This window comes from Protomyctophum bolini (genome assembly GCF_963924005.1).
Source record: "Protomyctophum bolini genome assembly, chromosome: 23".
Lineage (NCBI taxonomy): Eukaryota > Metazoa > Chordata > Actinopteri > Myctophiformes > Myctophidae > Protomyctophum > Protomyctophum bolini.
In genome coordinates this window covers 23,650,540-23,677,328 of record NC_137884.1, presented here as the reverse complement: position 1 = coordinate 23,677,328, position 26,789 = coordinate 23,650,540, and the positions used below count along the sequence as shown (strand labels likewise).

Genomic DNA, 26,789 nt, shown 5'->3' with positions numbered 1-26,789 from the left:
CCCTTTTTGTTTGTCAGCAAAGATGCTTCATCATCATACATACAGAACAGAAAACATGAATGAAATAAAAACGACCCCGATCATAAAACAATCATAGAAAAAAGGTTTGTTTGTGTCAGTAAGGCGTACTTTTAACCAGAGTGTTTATACAGCAGTCATCCATGTCAGGATGGAACAACTCCAGCGCCCTCTACAGTTCCTTGTCTTCCCGTTCGGTCTCAAACCTGTTTAAATCCAGTATACCTTTTTGCTCGTTCGACGGAGAACGCCCAGATATACGCGACGAGGCGTGACAAAAAGGCGCTTGCAGCAGGAGTCTCTTCCTGGTTCCTTTTTAGACAGCTTGTGGATGGAAATTAAGCTCCACCCGTGCTGCAAAACGCCGCGTGGATAAAGCGTCTCCAGGTTTTCTTTCTGGCCGACACGGCATTTTGCCGCGAATCCAGGAAGAGACTCCTGCTGCAAGCGGCTTTTTGTCGTCCCCATGTCGCGTATATATGTGGCTGTACTGCCACGGCTGTACTGCCACGGACCACCGTGGCACACGGCGTGGTCCAACATCCAACATGGATCTTTGAGCCGGTCTTTGCGTCGCCTCCCATAAGTTTATTCCTCAACACTTGTTTCTGTGAGTCATCCTCACAGTCCGATGGCTTTGGTTCTGTCCAACAATAGACCGAGAGAGCTGCTGCTCCTTTTTTTTTTAAAAGGCCAAAAATAATCAATAGAATCATGCAAAAAAAAAAAAAAAAAAAGCTTGTGTTAAAGCTGTACAGACTTTTCCAGCGGAAAAAACGGTGTCCAGGTCACATTTACGTAGTACACCACCATGCCACCAGTTCTTCCCTTCCAAACAAACACCACAATTTAGTATCCCATTATTTATTCACGCCTTCCGATTCTGAAGGTGTGAATTAAACGACCCCGGTAGGTCGGTAGGTCGGTCGGTACGTACAGCGTTTGGATGGGATTATTCAACACTTGCCGTAATAATCCAGGCGGACTCCGTCAGTGACTCTCATGTGTTTCTTTGAACCCCTCTGGGGGGGGTACACGTACGTACGTACGTATGCCATAGCAGACAGCGATGCGGACCGAGGGTTGGGAGGGATGGGGGGCTTCTGGGGGGTTGGGGAGGAGGAGGAGGAGGAGGAGGGGGAGGGGGAGACAGTCCTATCTGCACGCCGATGAGCCCAGGACGACGGCGACGTTGGAAGGCGTCGGGAGGGAAGGCGCCGCGTTGTTGACCACGACGGCGTAGCGAGGGTAGTTGTCGTTGGGAGGCGACGACGACGACGACGACGGGCTCAGCAGCAGAGGGCCGCCGGCGGCCATGAGCGAGTTGTTCCCGTAGGAGGACGAGGAGGAGGAGGGAGGCGGAGCGTGGCTCAGCAACGGGCCCATGGTGGCGGGCAGAGAGTTCCCGTTGTTGCTGGGCATCATGGCGGTGGAGCAGCTGAGCTGCATTAGCGCCGAGCCGCCACCGGAGGAGGGCAGCGTGGTGTTGTTGCCCCCGTAGGGAGGCAGAGCGTCAGAGTTCCCGTTGCTGGGCATGGCGGTGGCGGTGGCGGTGGAGGAGCGGTGGTGGGCGTGGTGGAGCTGCAGCCGGCGAAGGTACTCGGCGTGCACGGGCTTGTGGCCCTGAAGGACCCTGATGGCCTCGTCCACCGGGAACCACTCCCGCTTACGGCCTAGCCAGGGGAGGGGAGACACAGCGTTAGACTTACTCAATGGTCTCGCACCTTCCTACCTACATGACTGCCTGCCTAAATATGTCCCAAACCTAAACCGCCCCCTAAGGTCTTCCACTGCTGGCCTGCTCGCTTTGCCTAAAAGAATGGCAACTAAAAAATACGGGGAAGCAGCTTTTTGCTTCTACGGGCCGACGGCGTGGAACAAACTCCCAACTGTACCTTCGACAGGCAGCCTCTGTAGACATTGTTAAAGCACAGCTCAAGACCCACTTCTACACCCTTGCTTTTAATTGATCTTTAAATTGTTTGTTATTCATGTCCTCACTGTATTGCATTACTGCTCTTGTTTTTTAATGTTTATGCCTTGCTTTTATTTTCTTTTTTTTCTCCATTGCTCTGTAAAGCACTTTGAGCTGCATTTCATGTCATGAAAGGTGCTATACAAATAAAGTTTTATTATTATTATTATTATTATTATTATTAGAGTGTTGTCATTGCTTGGATAAGATTTTCTCTCCACAATTCCATGCCGTGTTGATGTTGGTACCATTTAGGAGAGACGACAGGCTAAACGTTGATCAAAATAACAACTCTTCTACATTGTGTAGACATCTTGTAAATTAATTAACCCATTCTGACCTGAGATCAGATTCATACGAGGTTTCCAGTGGACACACACTGGTCTGATTAACCCATTCTGACCTGAGATCAGATTCATACGAGGTTTCCACTGGGACACACACTGGTCTGATTTAACCCATTCTGACCTGAGATCAGATTCTAAAAAATGTCAGTCGTTCTTCGATTTTTCAAAAAATAGCAGACCTACAAGCTCGTAGCGCGCCACTCGGTGGCGCGCTATGAGCTTGTAGATCTGCTATTTTTCAATAGCTAAATAACATAACATGATGCTAACACCAAAACGGGTTCCCGTTCAGAATGGGTTAAGTAATGCAGATGTGACTCTTGAGAGCGTGACATGAAACCAAATGGAGCCTTACGAGTAACCGCGACACTTCCTCTGCATCCAATTCTCATTATTTTGTGTGCAATCACAAAATAACCAAACTGTATAATAAGTAAATATTGGATATTGGAAATATCTCAAGTAAAAAGTACAAATACCTCAAACTTGTACTTAATAAATGTACTTAGTAACTTTCCACCTCTGCTCATTTGCTAGTGTAAGAGACAGTAGAGTCTCACAAGCAGTGCAGTCAAGTGACGGCAAGGTTATTACAATGTTTCACCACAAGGGGTCATCTCTTCCCCACATGTTGGCTGCAGGGGAGCAGTGAGATTGACTGTTGGGTGTGTGCATGAATGCACACACGCACGCAGGTACACACACACGCACACACACACACTTATGTGTGTGTGTGTGTGATTACTTAGATTATGTTATGCTTTAGCTATTGAAAAATAGCAAGACCTACAAGCTCATACGAGCTTGTAGGTCGAAGAGCGACTGACATAGAAACATAGGCTTTTTCAGAAAACTGTCAGGATTTAGAAGACATTTTTAGAATCTGATCTCAGGTCAGAATGGGTTAATATGAAACGGGTTTGAAAACCACTGGAGTAAATGGATGCTCTTCTGGGACACGTTTATGTTGGTGATGAGAAGCGTTGTGACCTAAACTGGCCTCAGGCCTGTCTTTTACAGTTAGTTAAGTGGTGGTGGAATCAAATCACGACGGAATATAAGTTCATCAACGAATAATTATGATCGAGGTTTTTAAGCTCCCGCTGAGCACTGGAGAGAACAAACGGGGTGCCGGTCTATGGAAACAAGCCCAAAATAATAGGGAACTAAGCTATTTACTACTATTTGTCACTTGCTTGTAGATGTAGACTACAAGCGCATCGCCAAGTGAGAAATGTTTTTTAGATGTAGGGTCCTTGACATGAAAACATGTGAGAATCACTGGTTTAAACAACATTAGGAGACATTAAAGCCCAAATACAAACACTACACTTTAGAAACAAGCCCAAAAAAAAATACTGCTATCAGCGAACAACTTTACAGGAAAAGAAGCACAAAGTCGCTTATAATAAGTGATATTATAAGCGAAAGTGACATAACATTACAAACAAACAGATAGCTTCTCATGCACATCCAGGTGGAGCAGGTGCTCGTATAGGCAAGGTGTAAAATGCAGGCTAAAGAGAACATACCCACATATTATACAGTATATGTTATATAATAACATGTTGGCAACTCCGGGTCACTGCAGCAAAGCGGTCTATATACAGTTAGCTTACAGTATACGGCTGTATACGTTGCGGTACCGTGTTGTTGTTTTTTTTAGCCCTAACCGCCACAGAGAGTAACTGTGGATACGGTTGTTGTCGTAGGGCAGAGTGGACGGCGGGTTGGTTGATATATGGCCCCAGAGTGAGTTACAGCTACGACGAGACTAAGAGCTTCCAGCACAGCCGCAAAGAGGAGACAGGCCTGGATTTATGGACACCTATCCTATGCACGCCTGCTATGCTACTGTTGCTGCCGGGTTTCACTACGATATGCACTATGCGGTACATTGGCACATAAATCTACTGTATATGAATGCCCACACACGACGACGGACGACGTCATGGTCACATACTGAACACTACGCTGTGTGAGAGAGAGAGAGGAACCCGTTTACGTCAGCATCACAGACAGACACTGCAGACCGGACCGGGTGTGTCTGACTCTGCATAGAAGTGGGTATTTGCATTTATTAGGCCCGACGTCGAAAAACACCAAAAAAAAATGTTCGCTCTGAAAGAATATATATATTCAAAGATTTGTGCCGCATTTATAAGATTTTTCAAAAATATCTACAAGCTCGAGCTTGTAGATCTGCTATTTTTCAATAGCTAAAGTATAGCATAATAGTTAAAACACCAAAAGGGGTTCCCGTCCAGAATGGGTTTAATTAAGTGTCTTAGTGCTTTTTTTTTTCCTTCTGGTTTTATCCTCGTAGCGTATTTTGTATTGACCTGCACTTTTGTTTGTATTCACGGTTTGTAGAATGGGTACAGTTCCATCAATCAATCAAAAGAACGTTATTCATGCTAAATTAACTAATTAATGTACTGTGTGGTGCACACACACACACACACACACACACACACACACAATCAGTGAAATATCATATTTACCAATGTTTACAGAGTCCTCCCAGGCCTCCAGCGTCTCGGTAACGGTCAACACGTAGACGTAGGTCCGATGCTTGCGGTCCTGGTTTTGCTTCCGGGACAAAAGAGAGAGAAAAGAACGTTATTATTATTATTTATACGTTATGTATTTTGGGACAGAGGTGCTCCGATCGGCCATCGATTATTAGTGATCGGCCCGATATTCACTCCAAACGACTCCATCGGTGATCGGCAATTTACCCAATTTGGACAAACCGATCTTTTACACCATTTTAAGTGGTATAAAAGTCAATCAGATATATAGTATATCGTTTTGCATCTTTTGTGACAACATTCTCCCCTTCCTCCCCACACAAGAACAGTTTTGATGTGGGTTTTTTTTTGACATACAGTATAATAATTTAGGAAATATTCAATGTATTAGGGACAGTGTTGGTTCAGTCGACTAGCTCGCCGAGTGCCACGCTATGAGCTTCTTTTTTTTTTTTTTAATCGTGACAATGCGGCGCAAATCTTTGAATATGTATTCTTTCAGAGCAATGGGGGTCCGCGGCCAAATACAGAAAATTCTGGGGGTCCTTGACATGAAAAAAGTGGAGCACCAACTGACATAGAAACATGGGTTTTTCAGAAAACGGTCTAAATAGGTTAACCCATTCTGACCGGGAACCCATTTTGGTGTTTAGCATCATGTCATGCTTTAGCTATTGAAAAATAGCAGATCTACAAGCTCATAGCGCGCCACCGAGTGGCGCGCTACGAGCTTGTAGGTCTGCTATTTTAGAAAAATCGAAGAACGACTGACATTTTTTAGAATCTGATCTCAGGTCAGAATGGGTTGATCAGACCAGTGTGTGTCCAGTGGAAACCTCGTATGAATCTGATCTCAGGTCAGAATAGGTTAAAAAAGCAGCATCAGCAACAGCATCCATGCATCATTTTGTTGTAAACAATGCATTCCTACATTCTTGCATTCTACAACATAGCAATGCACTGACTCCCTTTTTGTACTGATCTCATAGCAGATCTACAAGCTCGTAGATATAGGGGTATTTTCAGCACACGACACAGTGGTACAAGGTATAATATCTGGGTTTGGCTTTAACCCATTCTGACCTGAGATCAGATTCTACTAAATGTCTTCTATACATCCTGACAGTTTTCTGAAAAAGCCTATGTTTTTCTATGTCAGAAGTTTTCGATTTTTCAAAAATAGCAGACTGAAATGTTTTCAGATGGGGGTCGGCGGCCAATTACATATAATTCCTGGGGGTCCTGGACGTGACATAGTTTGAGTCCCATTGACATAGAAACATGAGGTTTTTCTAAAAAACTGTCAGGATTTTAGAAGACATTTGTAGAATCTGGTCTCAGTCCTAAATGGGCTTTAAAAAAAAAAAAAAAAAAACCCCAACCTTTTATTTGTAGCTTGTTAAAAGTCTCTCCATTATGTCATTTCATAAATGCGCCGCTCAGGGACCACTCAAAACCCCCAAAAAGCCAGGGGCGTGCACACATAGACGCTTCCAGAGAGATAGATGGTGTGTGTGTGTGTGGTTGTGCGTGCACAGGCGTGTACATGATGCATCATGAGGTCCTAAATAAGTCATTATTAGGCCAATTAGACCTGAATAAGACCCGAAATCCCACACTTCAGCCCCCCCCCCCCCGTGGTATAAATACCTTCCAGCGCGCCTATACATTCTTATCTATCCTACTATTAAGTCAGGCGGCAGCTCGCTGCAGCTGGTGGTTGTTCCCACGCGCCAGATAAGGTGCCCTTTTGTTTCACTTGAGCACCTGCCCCTCAAAGTACGTGTCTGTGCACGCCATGCACTGCCAGCCGCACAACAAGCACGCTCATTTACACACGCACAGCGTGACTTTCCAAACGGCGCTACGACTACTTGAGCGTCCAGCGATAACCAACGCGTCGGGTACACGCCGTACAGTACTGTACAGTACAGTACAGTACATTCCACGGCCAATCGACACTTACCTCAAATACACCCAGCAGACGTCCCAGCTTGCCCTTTACACCGGCCTGAGAGAGAGAGACAGAGAGAGAGAGACAGAGAGAGAGAGAGAGAGAGAGAGAGTTATACATGCATCCATATACATATACAATATAGGAGACGTTGGCTTTATGCTTTGGAAAGTTGACATCTGACAGAAAATGCACAATCTTTTAATGTTAATGTAACACAGCTCTGTTTACAACACCATCGTTTTCTATTCCTTTTGACATTCAATATTTATTTGTACATGCATTGTTTTATCTCGATTGTCTTGTTCCTACTATTTTGTTTAATTGGCCAATGTAAACGTATGTTTTTCTCGTGCCAATAAAGCTCCTTTGAATTGGAATTGGAATTGAATTGACAGGAATGGAAAAGGGAAATCATCAGAATCAGAACCATCTCTTTATTGTCACATCACAGTTTTAACAAGTAAAACAGTGGGTGATTATTTTTCTGATGTTCTCGTCGTGCTATTTTTTCCAAGACAAAAACAAAGGGAAGAAGAGGGGGGGGGGGGGATTTGAAGACCAAGGCAAGAAAGATTTATTATTTTGTTTCTTCTGTTCCGTTCCACACACAGCACACTTGTAGGATCTCTCTTAGGTAATTCTGACCCGAGATCAGATTCTAAAAATGTCGTCTACATCCTGACAGTTTTCTGGAAAAAGCTATGTTTCTATGTCAGTGCTTCTTCGATTTTTCAAAAATAGCAGACCTACAAGCTCGTAGCGCGCCACTCGGTGGCGCGCTACGAGCTTGTAGATCTGCTATTTTTCAATAGCTAAAGCATAACATAATGCTAACACCAAAAGGGTAGGTAATTTGCAAAGGGCACAGCCGTAGGGTCTCCCTTATTTACAGGCTGTACAGCCGTACAACCAAAGGGGGGAGATAATTTCCCACAAGAATTGCGACGGTACAGTAGGTCACGTTCACTATGAACACCTGCATCTCTCCCGTTAGTCAGTGTCACGCCTCCATATATGGTCACGCCTCGTGACATCAAACACCTCCATAATTATATATGGTCAGTTGGTCACGCCTAGAAGGGAGTTTCTCCGTTCTGTGATATCTGTGATATACGTGCGAGCGCGCGCGTGCACACGTGTGTGTGTGTGTGTGTGTGTGTGTGTGTTTGACCGACTACAAGTCCCCTGGGGTGTGTAGAAGGTGGACAAAAGCACATTCTTTTTCTGTGGCATTTCTGGTTTTAAATGTGACGGCAATTATGGTGGTGGGCGGTGTGTGGGGGGGTGTGTGAGGGGGTGTGTGTGGGTGTGTGTGAGGGGGTGTGTGGGGGGGGGTGTGTGAGGGGGTGTGTGATCTCTATAAGCAGCACCAAAAACAAGTGGAAAACACGACTCAAAAGAAAAGGCTGCCTGTACTTTATGCCAATAATACAAGACGAGTTGTGCAACTCCTTTTCACTCCGTTTCTTCTCCTCTGAGGGAGTTTATATGAGGCTACTGGGCTTGGATTTGGTGTGACCGACTGACCGTAGCACACGAGGCAGGACAAAAAGGAACCGGGCATTACGTGGTTGTAAAACACGCAACACGGTTCTGAAATGGAAAAACTAAAAGACAGCGATGTTTAGCCTACAATAAACAACAACAACTCTGTTTCAGGGGCAAGGACCCCCACTCTATGCTACCTAGAGCAGTGGTCCTCAAAGTGTTTTTGGTCAGCTTTCTGTGTTAATTAAGGATTTTGCATCTGCAGACCAAAGATTGTACAGTAGTATGTATGCCTGTATGCACACGGACGCAGCGAGTACGATCATGCTTTTAGCCTAATTGTAAATTAGTAATATGTGCGTGTGCGTTGTCCCAGCACACCACCCACACACACACACACACACACACACACACACACACACACACACACACAAACACGTAAGTGTGTGTGCAAGTGTGTGCAATTGTCTCAAGTCGCCTACGATAAACGGATTTGGAAAAACTCAATTATCACCTTTGCATGACACTTTAAAAAGTTAATTAATCTAAATTCCACTCGCGGTCATCGAGTTACTGCGAAGACTCTAGCCCTATATATACTGCTCTGTGGTGTTTACTTCACCGCCAGAGCCTTAGATATAGACAGAGTTACGCAAACTGCGTTCACGTCATGGGGCTTCAGTCCAATGGCGGCTCTCCTACACAGACTACGCATTGAGCGTGGGGACAACAAACTGGACCAAGTCCTGGACTGGAAGTAGGCAGAAATGCATTGGACTCAGGTGGCAACAGCCCAGCTTTAATGATCTTAAATCCCTTTATTTTAGATTGTTTTGTAGTAATAGTACAACATAAACATTTAAAGAGACTTTAGTTTTTACTGTACAATACTTTAAAACAGTTGTCATGTTGCAAACACGCTTAAAAAAGCTTTGCGCCGCCTCGTTGTCTGGGCCAGCCAATGGGCCAGCTGGGCCCAAACGGATCTAGAAAGATGGCGATGTACAATTCAAGGACTGACAGGCTTCATTTTACGTTCATGTTAGACCCGGGGAACGCTTTGTCCATATTTTTTACAGTCTATGGTTTATCAATAAATAGAAATCTAATTAACACGTAAAAGGCGTCGTTGGCGGTGTGTGTTAAAGAAGTCCTTATTATAGCCAAGGATGAGTGAAGTTTCTACGGCTATTTGTAGCTGAAATAAACGGATTACTTTAACATACATGCATTCGTATAACAATTTGCCACTTCACACACACACACACACACACACACACACACACACACACACACACACACACACACACACACACACACACACACACACACACACACACACACACACACACACACACACACACACACACACACACACACACACACACACACACACACACACACACACACACACACACACACACACACACACACACACACACACACAGGGCCCCGAAACCTATGACAGTTATTTATTTAGACTCACCAGTCACCACCAAACACACTGATCACATTACTGAGAAAAGCACAGTCCCCCCGCCACCTCCCCCCTCCTTCACACCCGTTCCCTCTGAGTGTCCCGTGGCTCTTCCCAGCATTCCAGAGGTGTCATTTTAGAAAGGAGAAAAAAAAAAGAAAAAGAAAAGGGTGACACAAAAAGTTACCCACCCTCATACCATGTAGCAGGACAGGCCATGTGGATCAGCACCGCAAAACAAAACGGATTAACCCATTCTGACCCGAGATCAGATTCTACAAATGTCTTCTACATCCTGACAGTTTTCTCAATAAGCCATGTTTCTATGTCAGTCGTTCTTTCGATTTTTCAATTATGTGCGTGGCGTGGCCCTTTGACGTGCGCGTGTCAGGGGCCACAGCAGCGTGTCAGTCAGGGGCCACAGCAGCAGCAGCAGCAGGGCACAGAGGGGCCTGTGAACCTGTGAACGTACAGGAATCTGCTACCGTGCCAGGATTAGTTCTGCTGACGTCAGGGGCACAAGGACAGGACAGGACAGACGGTCCCAGAGAGAGAGAGAGAGAGAGAGAGAGAGGAGAGGGGGCAGGCGTCCGGACACCTCTGGGACGGGACAACCCCTCCTCAATCACCCTGACTCTGACAGGCAGGGTCAAACATTACACCATCTCTCTCCATCTCTGTCTCTGTCTTTAAAAAAAAACATTTAAAACCCGGAGACCAGATTCTACTAAAATGTTGAATCGTGACAGTTTTCTGAAAAAACCTGCGTTTCCATGTCAGTGGTTCTCAAACAATTTCATGTTAAAGGACCACTTCACCACTTTTCAACCCATCTTCATCCTCACTAATAAATCACGAAAGAAATGGCGCAATTCTTTTCCTACTCGGTCTGTGTCTCATATAGGAGGGCTGTGGGCAGTTCAGAAACCGTCTTCCAGTGACATCATCGATGGGGAATCCAAGCTAATAGAAACTGCAGGCTTTCTAGTACTGAAAAGTTGCAATGCGAAAATGGAAGCCATCGTTCTCACGATAATGAAAATCTAAACATTTTTGTATTAAAAAAATCTTGCCTAATGATGATGTCACTGGAAGACGGTTTCTAAACTGCCCACAGCCCTCCTATATGAGACAGACTGAGTAGAAAGAAATCGTGCCATTTTATCATGATTATTAGTGAGGACCTATTATATGAAGATAGGTTGAAAAGTGGTGAAGTGGTCCTTTAAGGACCAGCAACATTATATGTATGTAATTGGCCACCGACCCCCATCTGAAAATATGTTGTGTGTCGTCGTCCCCCCCCCCTACAAGCTCACAGCGTGGCACCAACAAGTGCCGCGCTGTGAGCTTGTCACAAGCGCTGTGAGCTTGTCAACAGCTAAAGTTTAACATAATGGTTAAAGTGGTTTTAAAGCCATACGGTGACACAGATACGTTCCGGGTCTTAATGAGTTCTGAATCCTCTTCCGACTGGGGTGAACATTCAGTGGAAAATACGAGATACGAGTACAGACCCCTGGGGGACCCCTGGATAAGGAAGTATATAAGGTTACAAGGGCAAACTTTAAATGTTAAGTGGTCACACACACGTGTGTGTGTGTGTGTGTGTGTGTGTGTGTGTGTCTGAAGTGACCAATGTTTGCTGTGAATATGTGTTGCCTATATTCTGTACATTTAGGGCTTGTTTGGACTCCAGCACTGAGACACGTGATGTTTCGAGTGCGTAGTATATCAGAAGCAACTGAAAATATTTGTGCCCTTGATAATGTATTTTATAAATGTGGGGACTCAAATAAAGAAATCGAAATGTGTGTGTGTGTCTGGGGTAAACCATAGCAGTTGTTTCGACTCATCTTAAAAGGTAACTGAATCTGGGTGGCATTGGAGCTGTAATGTCGTCTCCTCAGGTCACACCGACCTAATGCTGACCGTGTTGACGCGTCCGTCCACGGCAACTCCTTTCTGACCTGAGATCAGATTCTAAAAATGTCTTCTACATCCCGACAGTTTTCTGAAAAGGCCTATGTTTCTATGTCAGTCGTTCTTCGATTTTTCTAAAATAGCAGACCTACAAGCTCGCTATGAGCTTGTAGATCTGCTATTTTTCAATAGCTAAAGCATAACATAATTCTAACACCGAAAGGGGTTCCCGCCCCAAAATGGGTTAAACTCAAAATGTCCATCTGGATCCATGCATGTGGAACCGGAGTTCTCCCAGCCCTAATATAACTCACCTCCTCGAACACCTCCCGTATGGCGGCCCCGCACGGCTCCTCCTCCGGCTCCATTCCGCCTCCCGGTACGATCCACTGCTCCGGGTGTCTGCTGCTGCTCACCAACAGCACCTGACAGGAGGGAGGGAGGGAGTGGAATGTTTAGCATGTCTGCCCACAAAACTATATGATCGGAGATAAACACGTCCTTTTTTTAAATCATACATACACATGTATGTATGTATGTATGTACAGTATGTATGTATGCATACATACATCTCAGAAGTTGAAGCAGTTTTTAAGGACCCTCTGTTGCCAGTGCAACAGAGCATGCTTTTGCCTTTTTTTAAACCCTACCCATCTTAACCATATACAGTGTCGAAGTGTCCTTGTCCTTGATCAAGACTCTGAACCCCTAATTGCTCCTGATGTGCTGGTTTCCTCCAGCCATCGGTGTATGTGTGTGAATGGGTGAATGTAATGCACAATCTATGTAAAGCGCCTTGGATAAAGGCGCTATATAAATGCACCATGGCACTTGCGGTCAGGGTTAGGTCAGGGTTCGAGGAATAGGTTGTCGGTCTAATCATTAGACCGACAACCTATTCCTCGAACCCTGACCTAACCCTGACCTATTGGTCCGAGTGTCATTAGACTCTAATGACACTCGGACCAATCGTAAAACCAATGGTAAAAATCCTGTACCCATTTAATGTCAAATAGTCTAGTAGTCTAATAGTCACCGATTATAATACGACCTAGTTTTTAGCATATTTCCATTGAAAAAAAACAACAACCATAGTTTTATATTACATGGTTAAATGAAAATACATCACAAAGGCTAAAAAGACAAGGGTGAGGCCAGGGTGTTACAGTCAGTGCATATATACCTCTGTGGTGTCTAAGGCTATTATATCACGACTGTGTGTGACTCTGCACTGCTGCTGCTGTGGAAAGTTTGACAGTAGCAAACTCAAGTGATAGTGACTGACCGACAACACCTACTGTACAGTGTGGGCTGTGTCTAGTTCAACACAGCACACTTGTCTGTTCTGTTCTACCCCCCCCAACGTCTGTTAATCCATTCTGGGTGGGGAACCCCTTTTGGTGTTAGCATTATGTTATGCTTTAGCTATTGAAAAATAGCAGATCTACAAGCTCATAGCGCGCCACCAAGTGGCGCGCTACGAGCTTGTAGGTCTGCTATTTTTGAAAAATCGAAAGAACGACATATATAGAAACAGCTTTTTCAGAAAACTGTCAGGATGTAGAAGACATTTTTAGAATCTGATCTCAGGTCAAAATGGGTTAAGTATCGTTTTTTATGTTTTTTGTATGTAACCATCATCGATCAACCTCAATCAAAACCCTGGTTTTTGTCGTTTGTAGGTTTATTTTTCTTTATTTCGAGGGGCTCCCAAACAGTCCAGTGCAACGCCACTCAGGTAAATATAACACAGATAAAAGCGAGATCCCTCCCGTACCATCCCATCCCGTAACGCACCCCGTTCCATACAGCTTGGATTACAGCACAGCTGCAGCCAGTCAGTCAGTCAGTGTACAGTACAGCGATATGCAACGCGCGGATCGGGTAAACCAACCCGTGTCTCATGCCGTTTTAGGTGGCGGTAATCAGCATACCGAGGAAATGTACAAATGCGCGGCTCGCGGCCGTAAAACAGTAAACACACACAGAGACTCTTGTTTTCCCCCCCGGGGGAGCATAACCCTATCACACACATGGGATGGGGCTACATTCCTTTAAGCCCATTTTGGGAGGGAACCCCTTTTGGTGTTTGCATTATGTTGTAATTTAGCTATTGAAAAATAGCAGATCTACAAGCTCGTAGCGCGCCACTCGGTGGCGCGCTACAAGCTTGTAGATCTGCTATTTTTTAAAAATCGTTAAAATGTGGCGCAAATCATTGAATATATATTTCAGAGCGAACATTTTTAACTAAAATATTTGCTTCTGGAGGGGGGGGGGGGGGGGGGGGGGTCCCTGGAACTACATATTTTGAGATGGGGGTCCGTGGGCCCAATATATCTGAAAGGCATCTTTGGCATCTGCCACTTGAATTCAAGGTGACTTTGATTGATTGACATCAAAAAATGCCTCAAATACAACAAAAAAAACCCCTACCTATTCCATGTCTCTCCCGCTATTTCCCATTCCAAGTGCATTTGTCTTATATGTAATGTTATGCCAGCACCACTATTCTAAAGCCTACAACATATTTAAACTATTTTCAGCGATGGTGGGTAGATCTTGTTGAGCTGGTCATTTTGAAAGTAGCTCTCAAGTAAAAAAAAAAGTGTGGTCACCCACAGCTGCCCTATAGCCAGACCAACCTGGCTACGTAACGGGTGACATTTCCACCTCCCAGCTGCCCTATAGCCAGACCAACCTGGCTACGTAACGGGTGACATTTCCACATCCCACTATACTCCATCTCACTCACAGTTAATTACTAATCCAGACAAATACAATACTTTTTTTTTTAACACATGACTGAAATAATCCGATCAATACAATCCTAACCTACACACAGAGAAGATAGCAAAGGTCACCGTCTTGTGCAACAGATGGAGACACACGCCCTTCACTCCCCTGCTCTCTACCTGCCTATAGTCCTCAGCCCCGTGTTCAATAATAATATATACGATTTATATAGCGCTTTTCTGGGTACCCAAAGTCGCTTTACAGAACAGAAGTACAGACATATTTATTAGAAAACTATTTAAAAGGTTTAAAAGGTTAAAAACTAGAAATCAAAATCAAAAGAGGGACAAACAAGAAGGGTGTGTGTGTGAGAGGGGTTATGTAGGGAAAGCCAGTTTGAAAAGGTGGGTTTTGAGTTTGCTTTTGAACATTTCGAAGGTGGGGGCAGCTCTGATGTGAGTTGGGAATGAGTTCCAGAGAGAAGGGGCAGCCACTGCAAAGGCCCTGTCTCCCCAAGTTCGTTTGTTGGATTTGTGGGGTTCCAGTTGGTTGGCAGTGCTTGACCTGAGGGAGCGGGAGGGGACATGGCGGTTGATGAGTTCAGAGAGGTAGAGGGGGGCCTGGTTGTTGAGGGCTTTGTATTCATTCTGTCATTGTCTCCACCAGGCCGAAGGCATGGGGAGAGTATGTTTTATTGTCTCCACCAGGCCGAAGGCATGGGGAGAGTATGTTTTATTGTCTCCACCAGGCCGAAGGCATGGGGAGAGTATGTTTTATTGTCTCCACCAGGCCGAAGGCAAGGGGAGAGTATGTTTTGCACTCCGTCCCTCCGTCCATGTGTGCGTCCATCCGTCTGTTTGCAGCTAATCTCCGGCAGCGTTGTCCCGGTCGATGCCAAACTGTGCACACACACACACTCCCTGGATGCCGACGACAAACCTCTACCCCAATCTTTCCACAATGGCCTGTTATAGCGCCACCATGAGGCAGATTTTTGCAAACACGCATGTCTATATATTACTCGTAATATCACGCAAATTGGTCATGTGATCAATACGGACCTGCCCCGCTTCCCCATATTCCATCCCCATTGGCTAAGATTGCCTTCCAGAGTTTTCAGGATTTGTCCATTTCCAACAAAATGCCTCAAATCATTAACACGGCATGCGTGCGATTTCCGTGACATTATGCACACACATTCACACTATAGGCATAGGAATAAATGCCACATCTGCCGGTTCTAGCGCCACCATGAGGCCGATTTTGACAAAACACATTTCTATACATTACTCGTAAACATGTTATCCATACATCACGCAAATCACCACTATCTCCACAGTCATGTGATCAACACACATCTGTCCTCTTTCCCATAAATTACATCCCGATTGCTGGCTAAAGTTCAGGATTGATCCATTTTGCAACTTACTGTACATGTTTACGCCTGGCTATAACTGCACTGATCTGTGTACTTTGTATGCGCACTACTATACACATTATGAATACACTGTTACGTGTTATATTTGTATTGTCCTGTGGCTGTGACTAAAAGGTACATCCAGTTCCTGTCTGGTGCTGGACTATAACGTAAGTACAGTTTAGAGAGGAGAGTCCGCACACAGGTTTGCTCCAATAAGGTGTTTGCTTTTTAATCAATACACCATAAATAAGACACAACGTTTCGGCCGTGAACGGCCTTCATCGTCACCTGATGAAGGCCGTTATAACTTGACTACCAGACGACAGATTATTGCAAAAAAGAAAAAAATTGATTATGTTACTCCTACGCATTTTGTTCAACCTCCATTATCCTGGTGGAGACCTGTGCCCCGAGCGGGGCACTTTTTTCTAGTTTCACATGCAATGCATGTCCATCGTCATCTTCAAACAAACAGCAACTGACATGTTATGCAATGATACAGATACTGCATACTCAACACATGCGTTCAATAACCGTTCTACTGTTTACACAATAAGATAATGTGCACATGTCACCACACCTGCACTAGCTATTGGGAGACTTAAAACTAGCAGTTCACCTAGAAATAAATGGCGAAAAAAGGTGAACGGATGGAAGATAAAAGCACCCTTTGTCAAAAAAAGAAAAGGAAAACAGTTCCCTCTTTTCCTTTATTGACGGAGTCAACAGTCTGTCTTGAGAAACTATAAGTCTAAAGACCCACATCCAACATACAGTCTTGTTGAATGCACTCCCCAGTCCCCAGATCGCTCATTCCACTGTTCTTATTGATTGTATTGCTTCGTATTGCCCCCCCATAAAGTTGGGGAGAAACCATATGAATGTATGTCGAGGTTGGGAGAAACCATATGAATGTACGTCGAGGTTGGGGAGGAGAAACCATATGAATGTATGTCGAGGTTGGGAGAAACCATATGAATGTATGTCGAGGTTGGGGAGGAGAAACCATATGAATGCACATCCAGGTTGGGGAGGAGAAACCATATGAATGTACCTCGAGGTTGGGGAGAAACCATATGAATGCACATCCAGGCTGGGGAGAAACCATATGAATGCACATCCAGGCTGGGGAGAAACCATATGAATGCACATCCAGGCTGGGGAGGAGAAACCATATGAATGCACATCCAGGCCGGGGAGGAGAAACCATATGAATGCACATCCAGGCCGGGGAGGAGAAACCATATGAATGCACATCCAGGCCGGGGAGGAGAAACCATATGAATGCACATCCAGGCCGGAGAGAAACCACAGATTTGTACAACAGATGGTGATTCTGATCATCCTCATCATGCACCTGGCCAGGCAGTGAAAGCATTAATACATTTAGGACTGGGGGGCCAGATTCTACAAATGTCTTCTGTGAAAAACTAAGAAGACCAGTAAGACGCGCAAACGCGGGAAGCGAACGCGGATCGTACATATTTAAGTTAAGTTATTTTTAAGTTAAGTTTTTAACTCAGCCATAACCATATAAGGAGTCCTCAAAGCAGCTCCATATATGGGCACAAGTTGGACCACGCCATCACACTCATGTCACCATGACTCAGCCATAACCATATAAGGAGTCCCCAAAGCAGCTCCATATATGGGCACAAAAGCGTGACACACGGACAGACAGACAGACAGACATGATCTGCTAGGTCTCATAGTAAGTGCTCGAAGTAATGGGCTTGTAGATCTGCTATTTTCCAACAGGTAAAGTTTAGAATAATGGTTAAAAAACTAAAGGTGACACACAATGCAATTCCCGGTTTTAATGGGTTAACCTCTGGCTCGGTGCGCTCCAGCTGATCTCCACTATGACTTCCACATGGCTGCGTCGGCAGCATGACTGGCCTCGTCACCACCAGCCGGCCCTAAATAATGGGACTGTTGTGGCTATTGCTAGCCACGGGGCCAACAGGTGACGACGCCAGGGGGGCCAAAAGGTCAATCTGATTTGACGTGCACGTGCCCGGGGGATGCCGTGTGTGTGTGTGTGTCTGTGAGTGTGTGTGTGTGTGTGTGTGTGTCTGTGAGTGTGTGTGTGTGTGTGTGTGAGTGAGTGAGTGTGTGTATGTGTGTGTGTGTGTGTGTGTGTGTGTGTGTGTGTGTGTGTGTGTGTGTCTGTGAGTGAGTGAGTGTGTGTGTGTGTGTGTGTGTGTGTGTGTGTGTGTGTGTGTGTGTGTGTGTGTGTGTGCGTCAGAAGCAGTTGTTTGATCCCGTCGGCTTTGGACTGTCGTCACATCGTCACGTGCTGTGTGTATGTGTATGTGTGCGCGCGCGTGTGTGTGTGTGTGCACACGCGTGCGTGCGTGCATGTGCGTGTGCATGCTGTGCTGCGCTATCCAGGTTCAACAACCTGCTGCTTCTGTTCCCAGAGTAGCGGAATGACAGAGCCTCGGAGACTGAAGACTATCTAGCTCCCACATTATGGCCTCCTTTATCTTAACGGGTGACATGTTGGTCCCTTCCCGAGTGGGAGGCCTGCGTTGGAATACTGGGTGTTACTGTGAATGTTGGCCTCCATGGACAGGCCCAGAACAGTGAATACTGGGTGTTACTGTGAATGTTGGCCTCCATCGACAGGCCCAGAACAGTGAATACTGGGTGTTACTGTGAATGTTGGCCTCCATGGACAGGCCCAGAACAGTGAATACTGGGTGTTACTGTGAATCTTGGGGCTGTATTTTGCGTGTCTTAAGTACCAGGTCTTATTACCTAACTTGAGTAAACTAAAGACCTGGAGGCGTGATCAATGCTCTTTGGCCACTCAGAATAGCCAAATGGCATTGATCACGTTAGGTAATAAGACCTGGTACTTAAGACACGCAAAATACAGCCCTTGGCCTCTATCGACAGGCCCAGAACAGTGAACCGTGTGGGGTCCAGGGGTCCCCACACTTGACCCCCAAATTGACACCAATTAGCCTGCGGACAAAAATATATACGCCAGGGACCCCCTCCCCCATAAGAGAAGATTTTGACGGCTCTAGCAGTGCATTCTCAACACGTTTCATTTCAAGGACCCCCCCAGTTTGATAATGCATTCTACGGACGGACCCCCATTTAATGGCCTTTCTATCTCTGGGACCGCCAATTCATAATAAAATCAAAGTTAATTTACAGACCCATGAGGGTCCATTTGGTTCCAAACTATCATTTAGCTGGGGACCCCCTTGGAACTCCCTCAAGGACCCCTGGGGGTCATGAGGTCCGCTTCAGAACCCATGCCCTAATATGGGTGGTACAGATACAGAACCAATGCCCTAATATGGGTGGTACAGATTCAGAACCCATGCCCTAATATGGGTGGTACAGATACAGAACCCATGCCCTAATATGGGTGGTACAGATACAGAACCCATGCCCTAATATGGGTGGTACAGATACAGAACCAATGCCCTAATATGGGTGGTACAGATTCAGAACCCATGCCCTAATATGGGTGGTACAGATTCAGAACCCATGCCCTAATATGGGCATATTTACATCAATTATTTTAAGCTGTATAATTATGACCTTTGATTCTGTGAAAATAATAATAATAATATGATATACAACATTTAATTGCGACCGTCAGTCCGTCCGTCCGTCACGCCTCATGTCACGCTCCATATATGGCCGTCTCCATATATGGAGATCACGACACCGATTTGTCAGAAAACCACGCCCACTGCTATGGCCTATTATGGGTGGGAAATATCATTACAGCAGACAAGGTTCAGCTATTAACCCCTTTTGGTGTTAGCATCCTGTCGTGCTTTAGCTATTGGAAAAATAGCAGATCTACAAGCTCCTAGCGCGCCACTTGTAGGTCTGCTATTTTTTGAAAAAAAATGACATAGAAACATAGCTTTTCTAGAAAACTGTCAGGATGTAGAAGATATTTCTTTAGAATCTGATCTCAGGTCAGAATGGGTTAAATAAGGCACACATGATCGAATAAACCGAGCCTCTTTTTTTTTTTACAAGAAACACGTCACACGCCATCAGCTGCGGAACGTGTGTGAAAACACTGCATCGATCGGACACACACTGTGTGTGTGTGTGTGTGTGTGTGTGTGTGCGTCTGAGCACAGGTAGTTCTCCTGCACGTGCACACGTGCAAAGACTTGTTGTGGAGGATAACGCATGTGGCGCGACTACGGGTGTCTCAACAAGACGACCGTGACACTCAACCCCGCCGAGGGCCGGACAAACTTTGCCTCTGAGAAATAAAGGTTTGTAAAGAGAGAGAGAGAGAGAGAGAGAGAGAGAGGGGGGCGCACATGGCAAGAAACGGGGGAAAAAAAGAGCAGGTGCTTGTCCTATTTGTGTGTACAGTGAAGAGAGTTAGCAGGAAGGTAGGGCTTTACAGTAAACGGTAGAGTGGTTTGTCTTCTGGGAACGTTGCAGTGTGAAAGGTACACACAGACTGCTGAGACCAACCTAGTGACCCCGGGACAGAAAAAGCTGTGCGTGTGCGTGTGCATGCGTGCGTGTGTGTATACAGTTGTGGGGGTGGTAGTATAGCTGACTTCTAGCCAGGCTTAAGCCAGATCAGCGGGTATCATCACGTCCCAGACTGATAGACTGATAGGAGAGGAGAGGAGAGCAACAGAGACATTCTCCATGATTCTCGCCATCTTAGGTATATTTAGCAGGCAATCCAAGTCCAGAGGGACCTCCAGTTTAAGGGCAAAGGAATCGACTGGAACTCATCGATTACCAACAAGTAGCTAATGTGCACAGTGTGCACATTACCAACAAGTAGCTAATGTGCACAGTGTGCACCAAAGCCTGGTCAAAGCAACCGCATTACGAATGAAGTTAACAAATCTCTCGTGTGTCCCTGGATAGCCCTGGCCTGGCTAACGCTGACTCCATTGCTACACAGCAAGCTGTCCAGACATCCTTATTCAATAAAGAAGAGTCTAAGAGACATTACTGAGAAATTTAAAAAAAGATAAGGAAAGCAGAGGCGCGGGAAGAGGTCGAGTGGGCAAAGAGAGAAGGGGGGAGACAGAGAGAGTGTGGAAATTAAGACAGAATGAGGAAAGACAGAAATAAAATAGAAAGGATATTACAGACATAATCGGAGCATGCCAGAGAGAGAGAGAGAGAGAGAGAGAGAGAGACAGAGAGGGCGAAGTGAGGACACATTTTTCTGCAGAGTCGGCCATATTTACACACATTGTCAGAAGAACGTGAGAAGAATGTGGGTTCTTTCTAAAGAACGGTTTGATAACCACATGCGGTTGCGTCAAGAAAACGTTTTATAGGGACTTTATTTACATCAGTGTTGATTTCGTCGAACAAAACTACACGAAGAAAGATCCGTTCGTTGACTATACCATTTTTCGGAAACGGAATAAAAACTAAGCCATGATGACTACAACGAAAACTAAATATATCCACAATTCCGGCAACAAATAAATGAAGTGAGTGGTGCAACTCCGTGTGGGGGTTCCTGTGTGCCGGTCCCTCTACTGTACCCTCTACTGTACTGTACTGGCACACCCGAAATCATCATATATACAGTTAATATGTGCGTGTGTGTGTGTGTGTGTTTATGTGTGCGTTAGGTTGCGCACAGGTGGTGAAAAACAACCATGCTGTTTTGGTGCTCATACCCACCCACCCACCCAGCCAGCCAGCCAGCCGTAAGGGAGTGGTTGCACCGCTCAGAAACTGGACAGAAATGTTAGGGAGGGACTATATAGTGGAGAATAGATCCAGTAGAACTAATAAAAGACATTGTATGCTCCTTGGTTGCATGCTGAAAATGGCAGATCTACAAGCTCACAACACGTTTTATGACCGAAACTAGATCAAAAGTTGCCCACGGGTGAATGTGTGGCACAGTCCAAAAGCACTTAATCCATTCTGGGCGGGAACCCATTTTGGTGTTTTAACTAAGTATTATGTTATACTTTAGCTATTGGAAAAAAATAGCAGATCTACAAGCTCATAGCGCGCCACTCGCTTGTAGGTCTGCTATTTTAGAAAAATCGTGAAAATGCGGCACAAATCTTTGAATATATATTCTTTTTTTTTTACGTCAGGCCTAAATCACTGTATTAATTTGTGATGTGTGGAAAACTTTACCACTAAATTAATATCGGTCATGGTTTTTCACCCCGTTATTCTTCAATCAATGAATGGAATGTGGAATATGAAGAAGTAACTGCAGGGCTCTCTATCTCCTGATGGACCAGTCGTTGCAAAGATAACCCAAAACAAACAAAAGACACAACATTCCTCATGTGGTCTTCTCTTCACTCTGATTACAGGTACACAAGATAAACACTCAGCACATGATGACACTTTAACAGGGGTTTTAAACACAATGGACTTTGGAGCTATAAAAACTCATAGTATTTACTTGTTTTCCAACTTTCTAGACGTCCTAGATGGCAGGGGTTTTCAACTGATTTTGACCCAGGGACCCCCATCCTGACTAAGAGCAACCTGGGGACCACCACTATTGACCCAGGGCCCACCATCCTGACTAAGAGTGACCTGGGGACCACCACTGTTGACCCAGGGCCCACCATCCTGACTAAGAGTGACCTGGGGACCACCACTGTTGACCCAGGGCCCACCATCCTGACTAAGAGTGACCTGGGGACCACCACTGTTGACCCAGGGCCCACCATCCTGACTAAGAGTGACCTGGGGACCACCACTATTGACCCAGGGCCCACCATCCTGACTAAAGAGCAACCTGGGGACCACCACCGTTGTGCGTGGCGGGGTCCATCATAGACCTACCCCACACACAATAGTGATGGGGGGGTTCATGCACCACAGGGAGCTGGAGAAAATAGCTATAATATCAATATAATATCTAAAAAAATACAGTGATTTTGTTTGAATATGATCGAATATGATTAAGGGTTACTGTGATTATGGTAAACTCACATTTCATTTCATATCACACACACACACACACACACACACACACCATACAGTAAGCACTCCTGTAAGTTATTAAAATATTAAAAAATATATATATATATTATTTATTTTTTTGGACATTTTAACGAGAGCGCCACACATTGAAGCTACATAATACGATTGCAGAGCTAAGAGCTGTAATATGTTATATCCAGTTTAGTTGCACTATAAGCCTCATTTTTAAATAAACTATTCATTATCACCCATAGCTCCCAAACAGAGGAGAGTTTTTAAATAAACTATTCATTATCACCCATAGCTCCCAAACAGAGGAGAGTTTTTAAATAAACTATTCATTATCACCCATAGCTCCCAAACAGAGGAGAGTTTTTAAATAAACTATTCATTATCACCCATAGCTCCCAAACAGAGGAGAGTTTTTAAATAAACTATTCATTATCACCCATAGCTCCCAAACAGAGGAGAGTTTTTAAATAAACTATTCATTATCACCCATAGCTCCCAAACAGAGGAGAGTTTTTAAATAAACTATTCATTATCACCCATAGCTCCCAAACAGAGGAGAGGCAGTTTTGTTGGTTTCATAACGCTCAGTGATTAAAACTACCCTTGATTGAATGCCTGCTTTGGAAATATCAAACTGGCTAATAATTGCCAGTGATGGAAAGTAGAAAGTATGTTATAGACTTTTACTCAAGTAAATGTTGAATTCCAGAATTTTACTTGTAACTGAGCATTTCTAAACTGCAGATACTTTTACGTACAAGTAAAACATTTGAGTACTTTTTCCCCACCACTGCTAATATTGCACAATGTTCAGCGTAAACAGACAAAAGTGAACCATTCCACGACGCCGATGTTGACTCCGTGTGTGTTTATATGTTATGACCGAATGTGACTTTCATTCATTGAATTTGTTTTTTACACCCGTGCTTCTCAACCCGTGGGTCAGGGACCCAGAAGTAGGTCATGAGATGTTGTGACAACCTACAGTCACACACACACACAGACAAAGAGGAATGTTGTCGTTGTGTCGTTATACAACGGGTGTCGTGGCTTCATGCTCAAACGCTGAAGCAAGTCGAGGGAAATAATCATTTTAGTGACACAGGGCACGTTTGTCAAGTCATTTTATAACCTGGTCCTGATTTTTTTTTGGCACCATAAAAATAAAATCCAGGAATTTGTGCTCATTGCACTGGCCCGGTCACACCGAATCCATCCAGATAAGAGCATGGGGGTAGAATAGATATTGCCTAAACGTAAGGCTGTACTATATATATAGCACGTACTCAAAAATCACATTATTGGCTAATGCAACATCTGTGTTGCAAGAAACAGTTTGAGTCTTAACTTACATTCCTGCTGTCCAGAGTTTAATTGGTTCGTTTGATAGTCAGTGGTTCTCAGGGTGAGGTCCGGGGGACCGCCCCAGGGGTCATTGAGGGGGCTCCAGAGGGTCCCCAGCTAAATGGCGTAATATAGCCCTAATTTTAATTATTTGGAAGTGCAGATGTGCTATTTTCGAAACATTGTGGATAAACGAGAGAGGGGCGCCCGCTGGCCTAGCGGTCCAGGCGCATCAGGCCACATAGTCGAGGCTCTGGCCTGGCAGAGCGGCCCGGGTTCGAGTCCCGTTCCTGACGACCCTTTGCTGTTGTCTCTCTCCCCTTCTCTCTCTCTCTCTTTCCTGTCTATCTTCACATCAATAAAAGGCAAAAGGCCAAAAACGAATCTTAAAGAAAAGAAAAGAAAAACAAGACAAATCTAATCTTATGGGGTTGTTCCCCAGGCAGCACTAAATCTTTTCAGACAGGGGAGGGGGCCGCAGGCAGATAAATATCAATTTTGGGGTGGGGGGGTCCCGTCTCACTCAGTGAGGAGACACACACAGTGACAGTTGCCGTCATTGGTCACTGTGCTGTTCTCAGAGGCTACACACATCTTCTGGTTTAACGCTTTCTTTGCCCAGGAATATTACGCCCCCCCCCCACACACACACACACACACACACAACACACACACACACAAAACAGCGAGACATAATCTCCCGTTATTACGTCGTGCGGTCACATCTAAACTCTCTAGCGTTAAATATTCCAAAACGAGATGCCATTTAGACCTGAGATCGATTCTACAAATGCCTTCTAGACATGGGATACTGCACGCTGAAGTCTTCTAGCGATATAATAAATACAGTATGTAAACATGATTATAGCAGCCGCCCTGGCTGTGATATCATAATAATAATATAATATACAGCAGGCCTATATTCTTATCCCAAATATCTCACCAAGTGATTGTGTAAATAAAATAAAATAAAAAGTGACCCAGCCAACGTGTTACAGCCCCCCCGCCCACCCCACCCCACCCCACCCCAGTGTTCTGTCTCTATCTCTTTTCTCAAACTAGACCAAACTGGATGGCCGCGGGCACACACACACACACACACACACACACACACACACACACACACACACACACACGGTGGTCTTCTTACTGTAAGCCTTAACGAGGTCATTAACACGACATGAGCCAATCGCGCGTGTAGCCTGATACTCTAATCAATCACAGCTGCCCGTCTGTCTGAATGGATGACATGAGACATGATGACAGATACCCACGTTACAATCTGTAACTGTGTTGATTAAGACAGACAGACAGACAGGGTAACATTGTTGATGCTGACAGACAGGCAAGCAGGCAGACAGGGTAGCAGTGTTGATGCAGACAGACAGACAGGCAAGCAGACAGATAGAGTAACATTGTTGATGCAGACAGACAGACAGGCAGGGTAGCAGTGTTGATGCGGACAGACAGGTCGAGGTAGGCAGGCAGACAGACAGAGGAGTAACAGTGTTACTGTTGATGCAGACAGACAGACAGACAGACAGACAGACACTGCAGGGATTCTCTCTCTCCTCTCCTGTCTCACCTCTTCTTCTCGGTCGTTCTTGAAGCACAGACAGGCAGCCCTCTTCTTGAAGCCGTCCCCGTCGTAGGTCCGCGTCTGGTTGGGCTTGAACTTCATGTTGACGGAGGAGGAGGTGGTCCTGGTTCGGTGGTCCCCGGAGCAGGTTCTGGACGTGGTGGCACGGTGGTGGTCTCCGGTAGTACCGGAGCACGGGTCCTTCAGCTCCACTCGTCCGACCACCACAGCCACCGGGACGCCGCCGGACTAGACGAGGGAAAGCGCCGCCGAAGTCACCCTCACCACCGCCTCCGACGCAGAGTCCCTTTTTCGGGGAGAAAACGAGCATCGGCCGGTGGGTAGGTGGGTGGTAGGTAGCCTCTATAGTCAGTCAGTCAGTCAGTCAGTCTGTGCTGTGTGTGTGTGTGCGTGGTGGGCCGAACCGCCGGTGGTGGGGGATATCACTGGGTGGGTGGGATGCGATGTCGTCAAAAACTGCCCAAGACTGTCTATTATTAATACAAAAAAATCCTCCATTCGCCAGAAGATTCGTCTGAGTCTCTCTCTTAATGGAAAGAGATTGATTGAACTCATGTGATGTCGATGCCTCCTCCATGCAGCAGCAGAGCAGCGCTCCAGTGAGTCCAGTGTTGAGATGAGAAGTAATTTAAATACACAGAAGACAGATCTGTTCTTAATGTACAACCTCCTCCACTCCACTCCTACTCCAGCCCTGAATCTCTTCTGCTCAGTCAGTGCCGACTCTGCCGAGAGGCAGCCTGACTGCCTGGCTCCACTGTTGCCACATTGTGTGACAGAAACAAGCAATTCAAACCCCCACCTCCTAGGGTTCCTTGAGGGAGTTCCAGGGGGTCCCCAGCTAAATGATAATTAGGAACCAAATGTACCCTTATGGGTCTGTAACTCAGAGAGTGTACACATGGAACCATAATAAATAAGGAAATCATATAAGGATGTATAAAGGGAAAAAACATATAGAGTTATTGCGAACGCAGTGATTGCGAATTCAGTGAGCACTTACTATGAGACCTAGCAGA

The 26,789-nt window shown here is 45.3% G+C and overlaps 1 protein-coding gene across 1 annotated transcript; it reads right to left on the bottom strand.

The window, feature by feature from the left end:
- Positions 1-577: 577 nt before the first annotated feature.
- Positions 578-26,450, bottom strand: LOC308310543 (diphosphoinositol polyphosphate phosphohydrolase 3-beta-like). Its single transcript, XM_080756924.1, has 5 exons — positions 25,756-26,450; positions 12,034-12,144; positions 6,841-6,885; positions 4,845-4,932; positions 578-1,691 (listed from the first exon to the last, which is right to left on the bottom strand). The coding sequence occupies exons 1-5, from the start codon at positions 25,849-25,851 to the stop codon at positions 1,174-1,176; spliced, it is 858 nt and encodes a 285-aa protein (XP_080613050.1). The 5' UTR covers positions 25,852-26,450; the 3' UTR covers positions 578-1,173.
- Between the last annotated feature and the right edge of the window lie 339 nt (positions 26,451-26,789).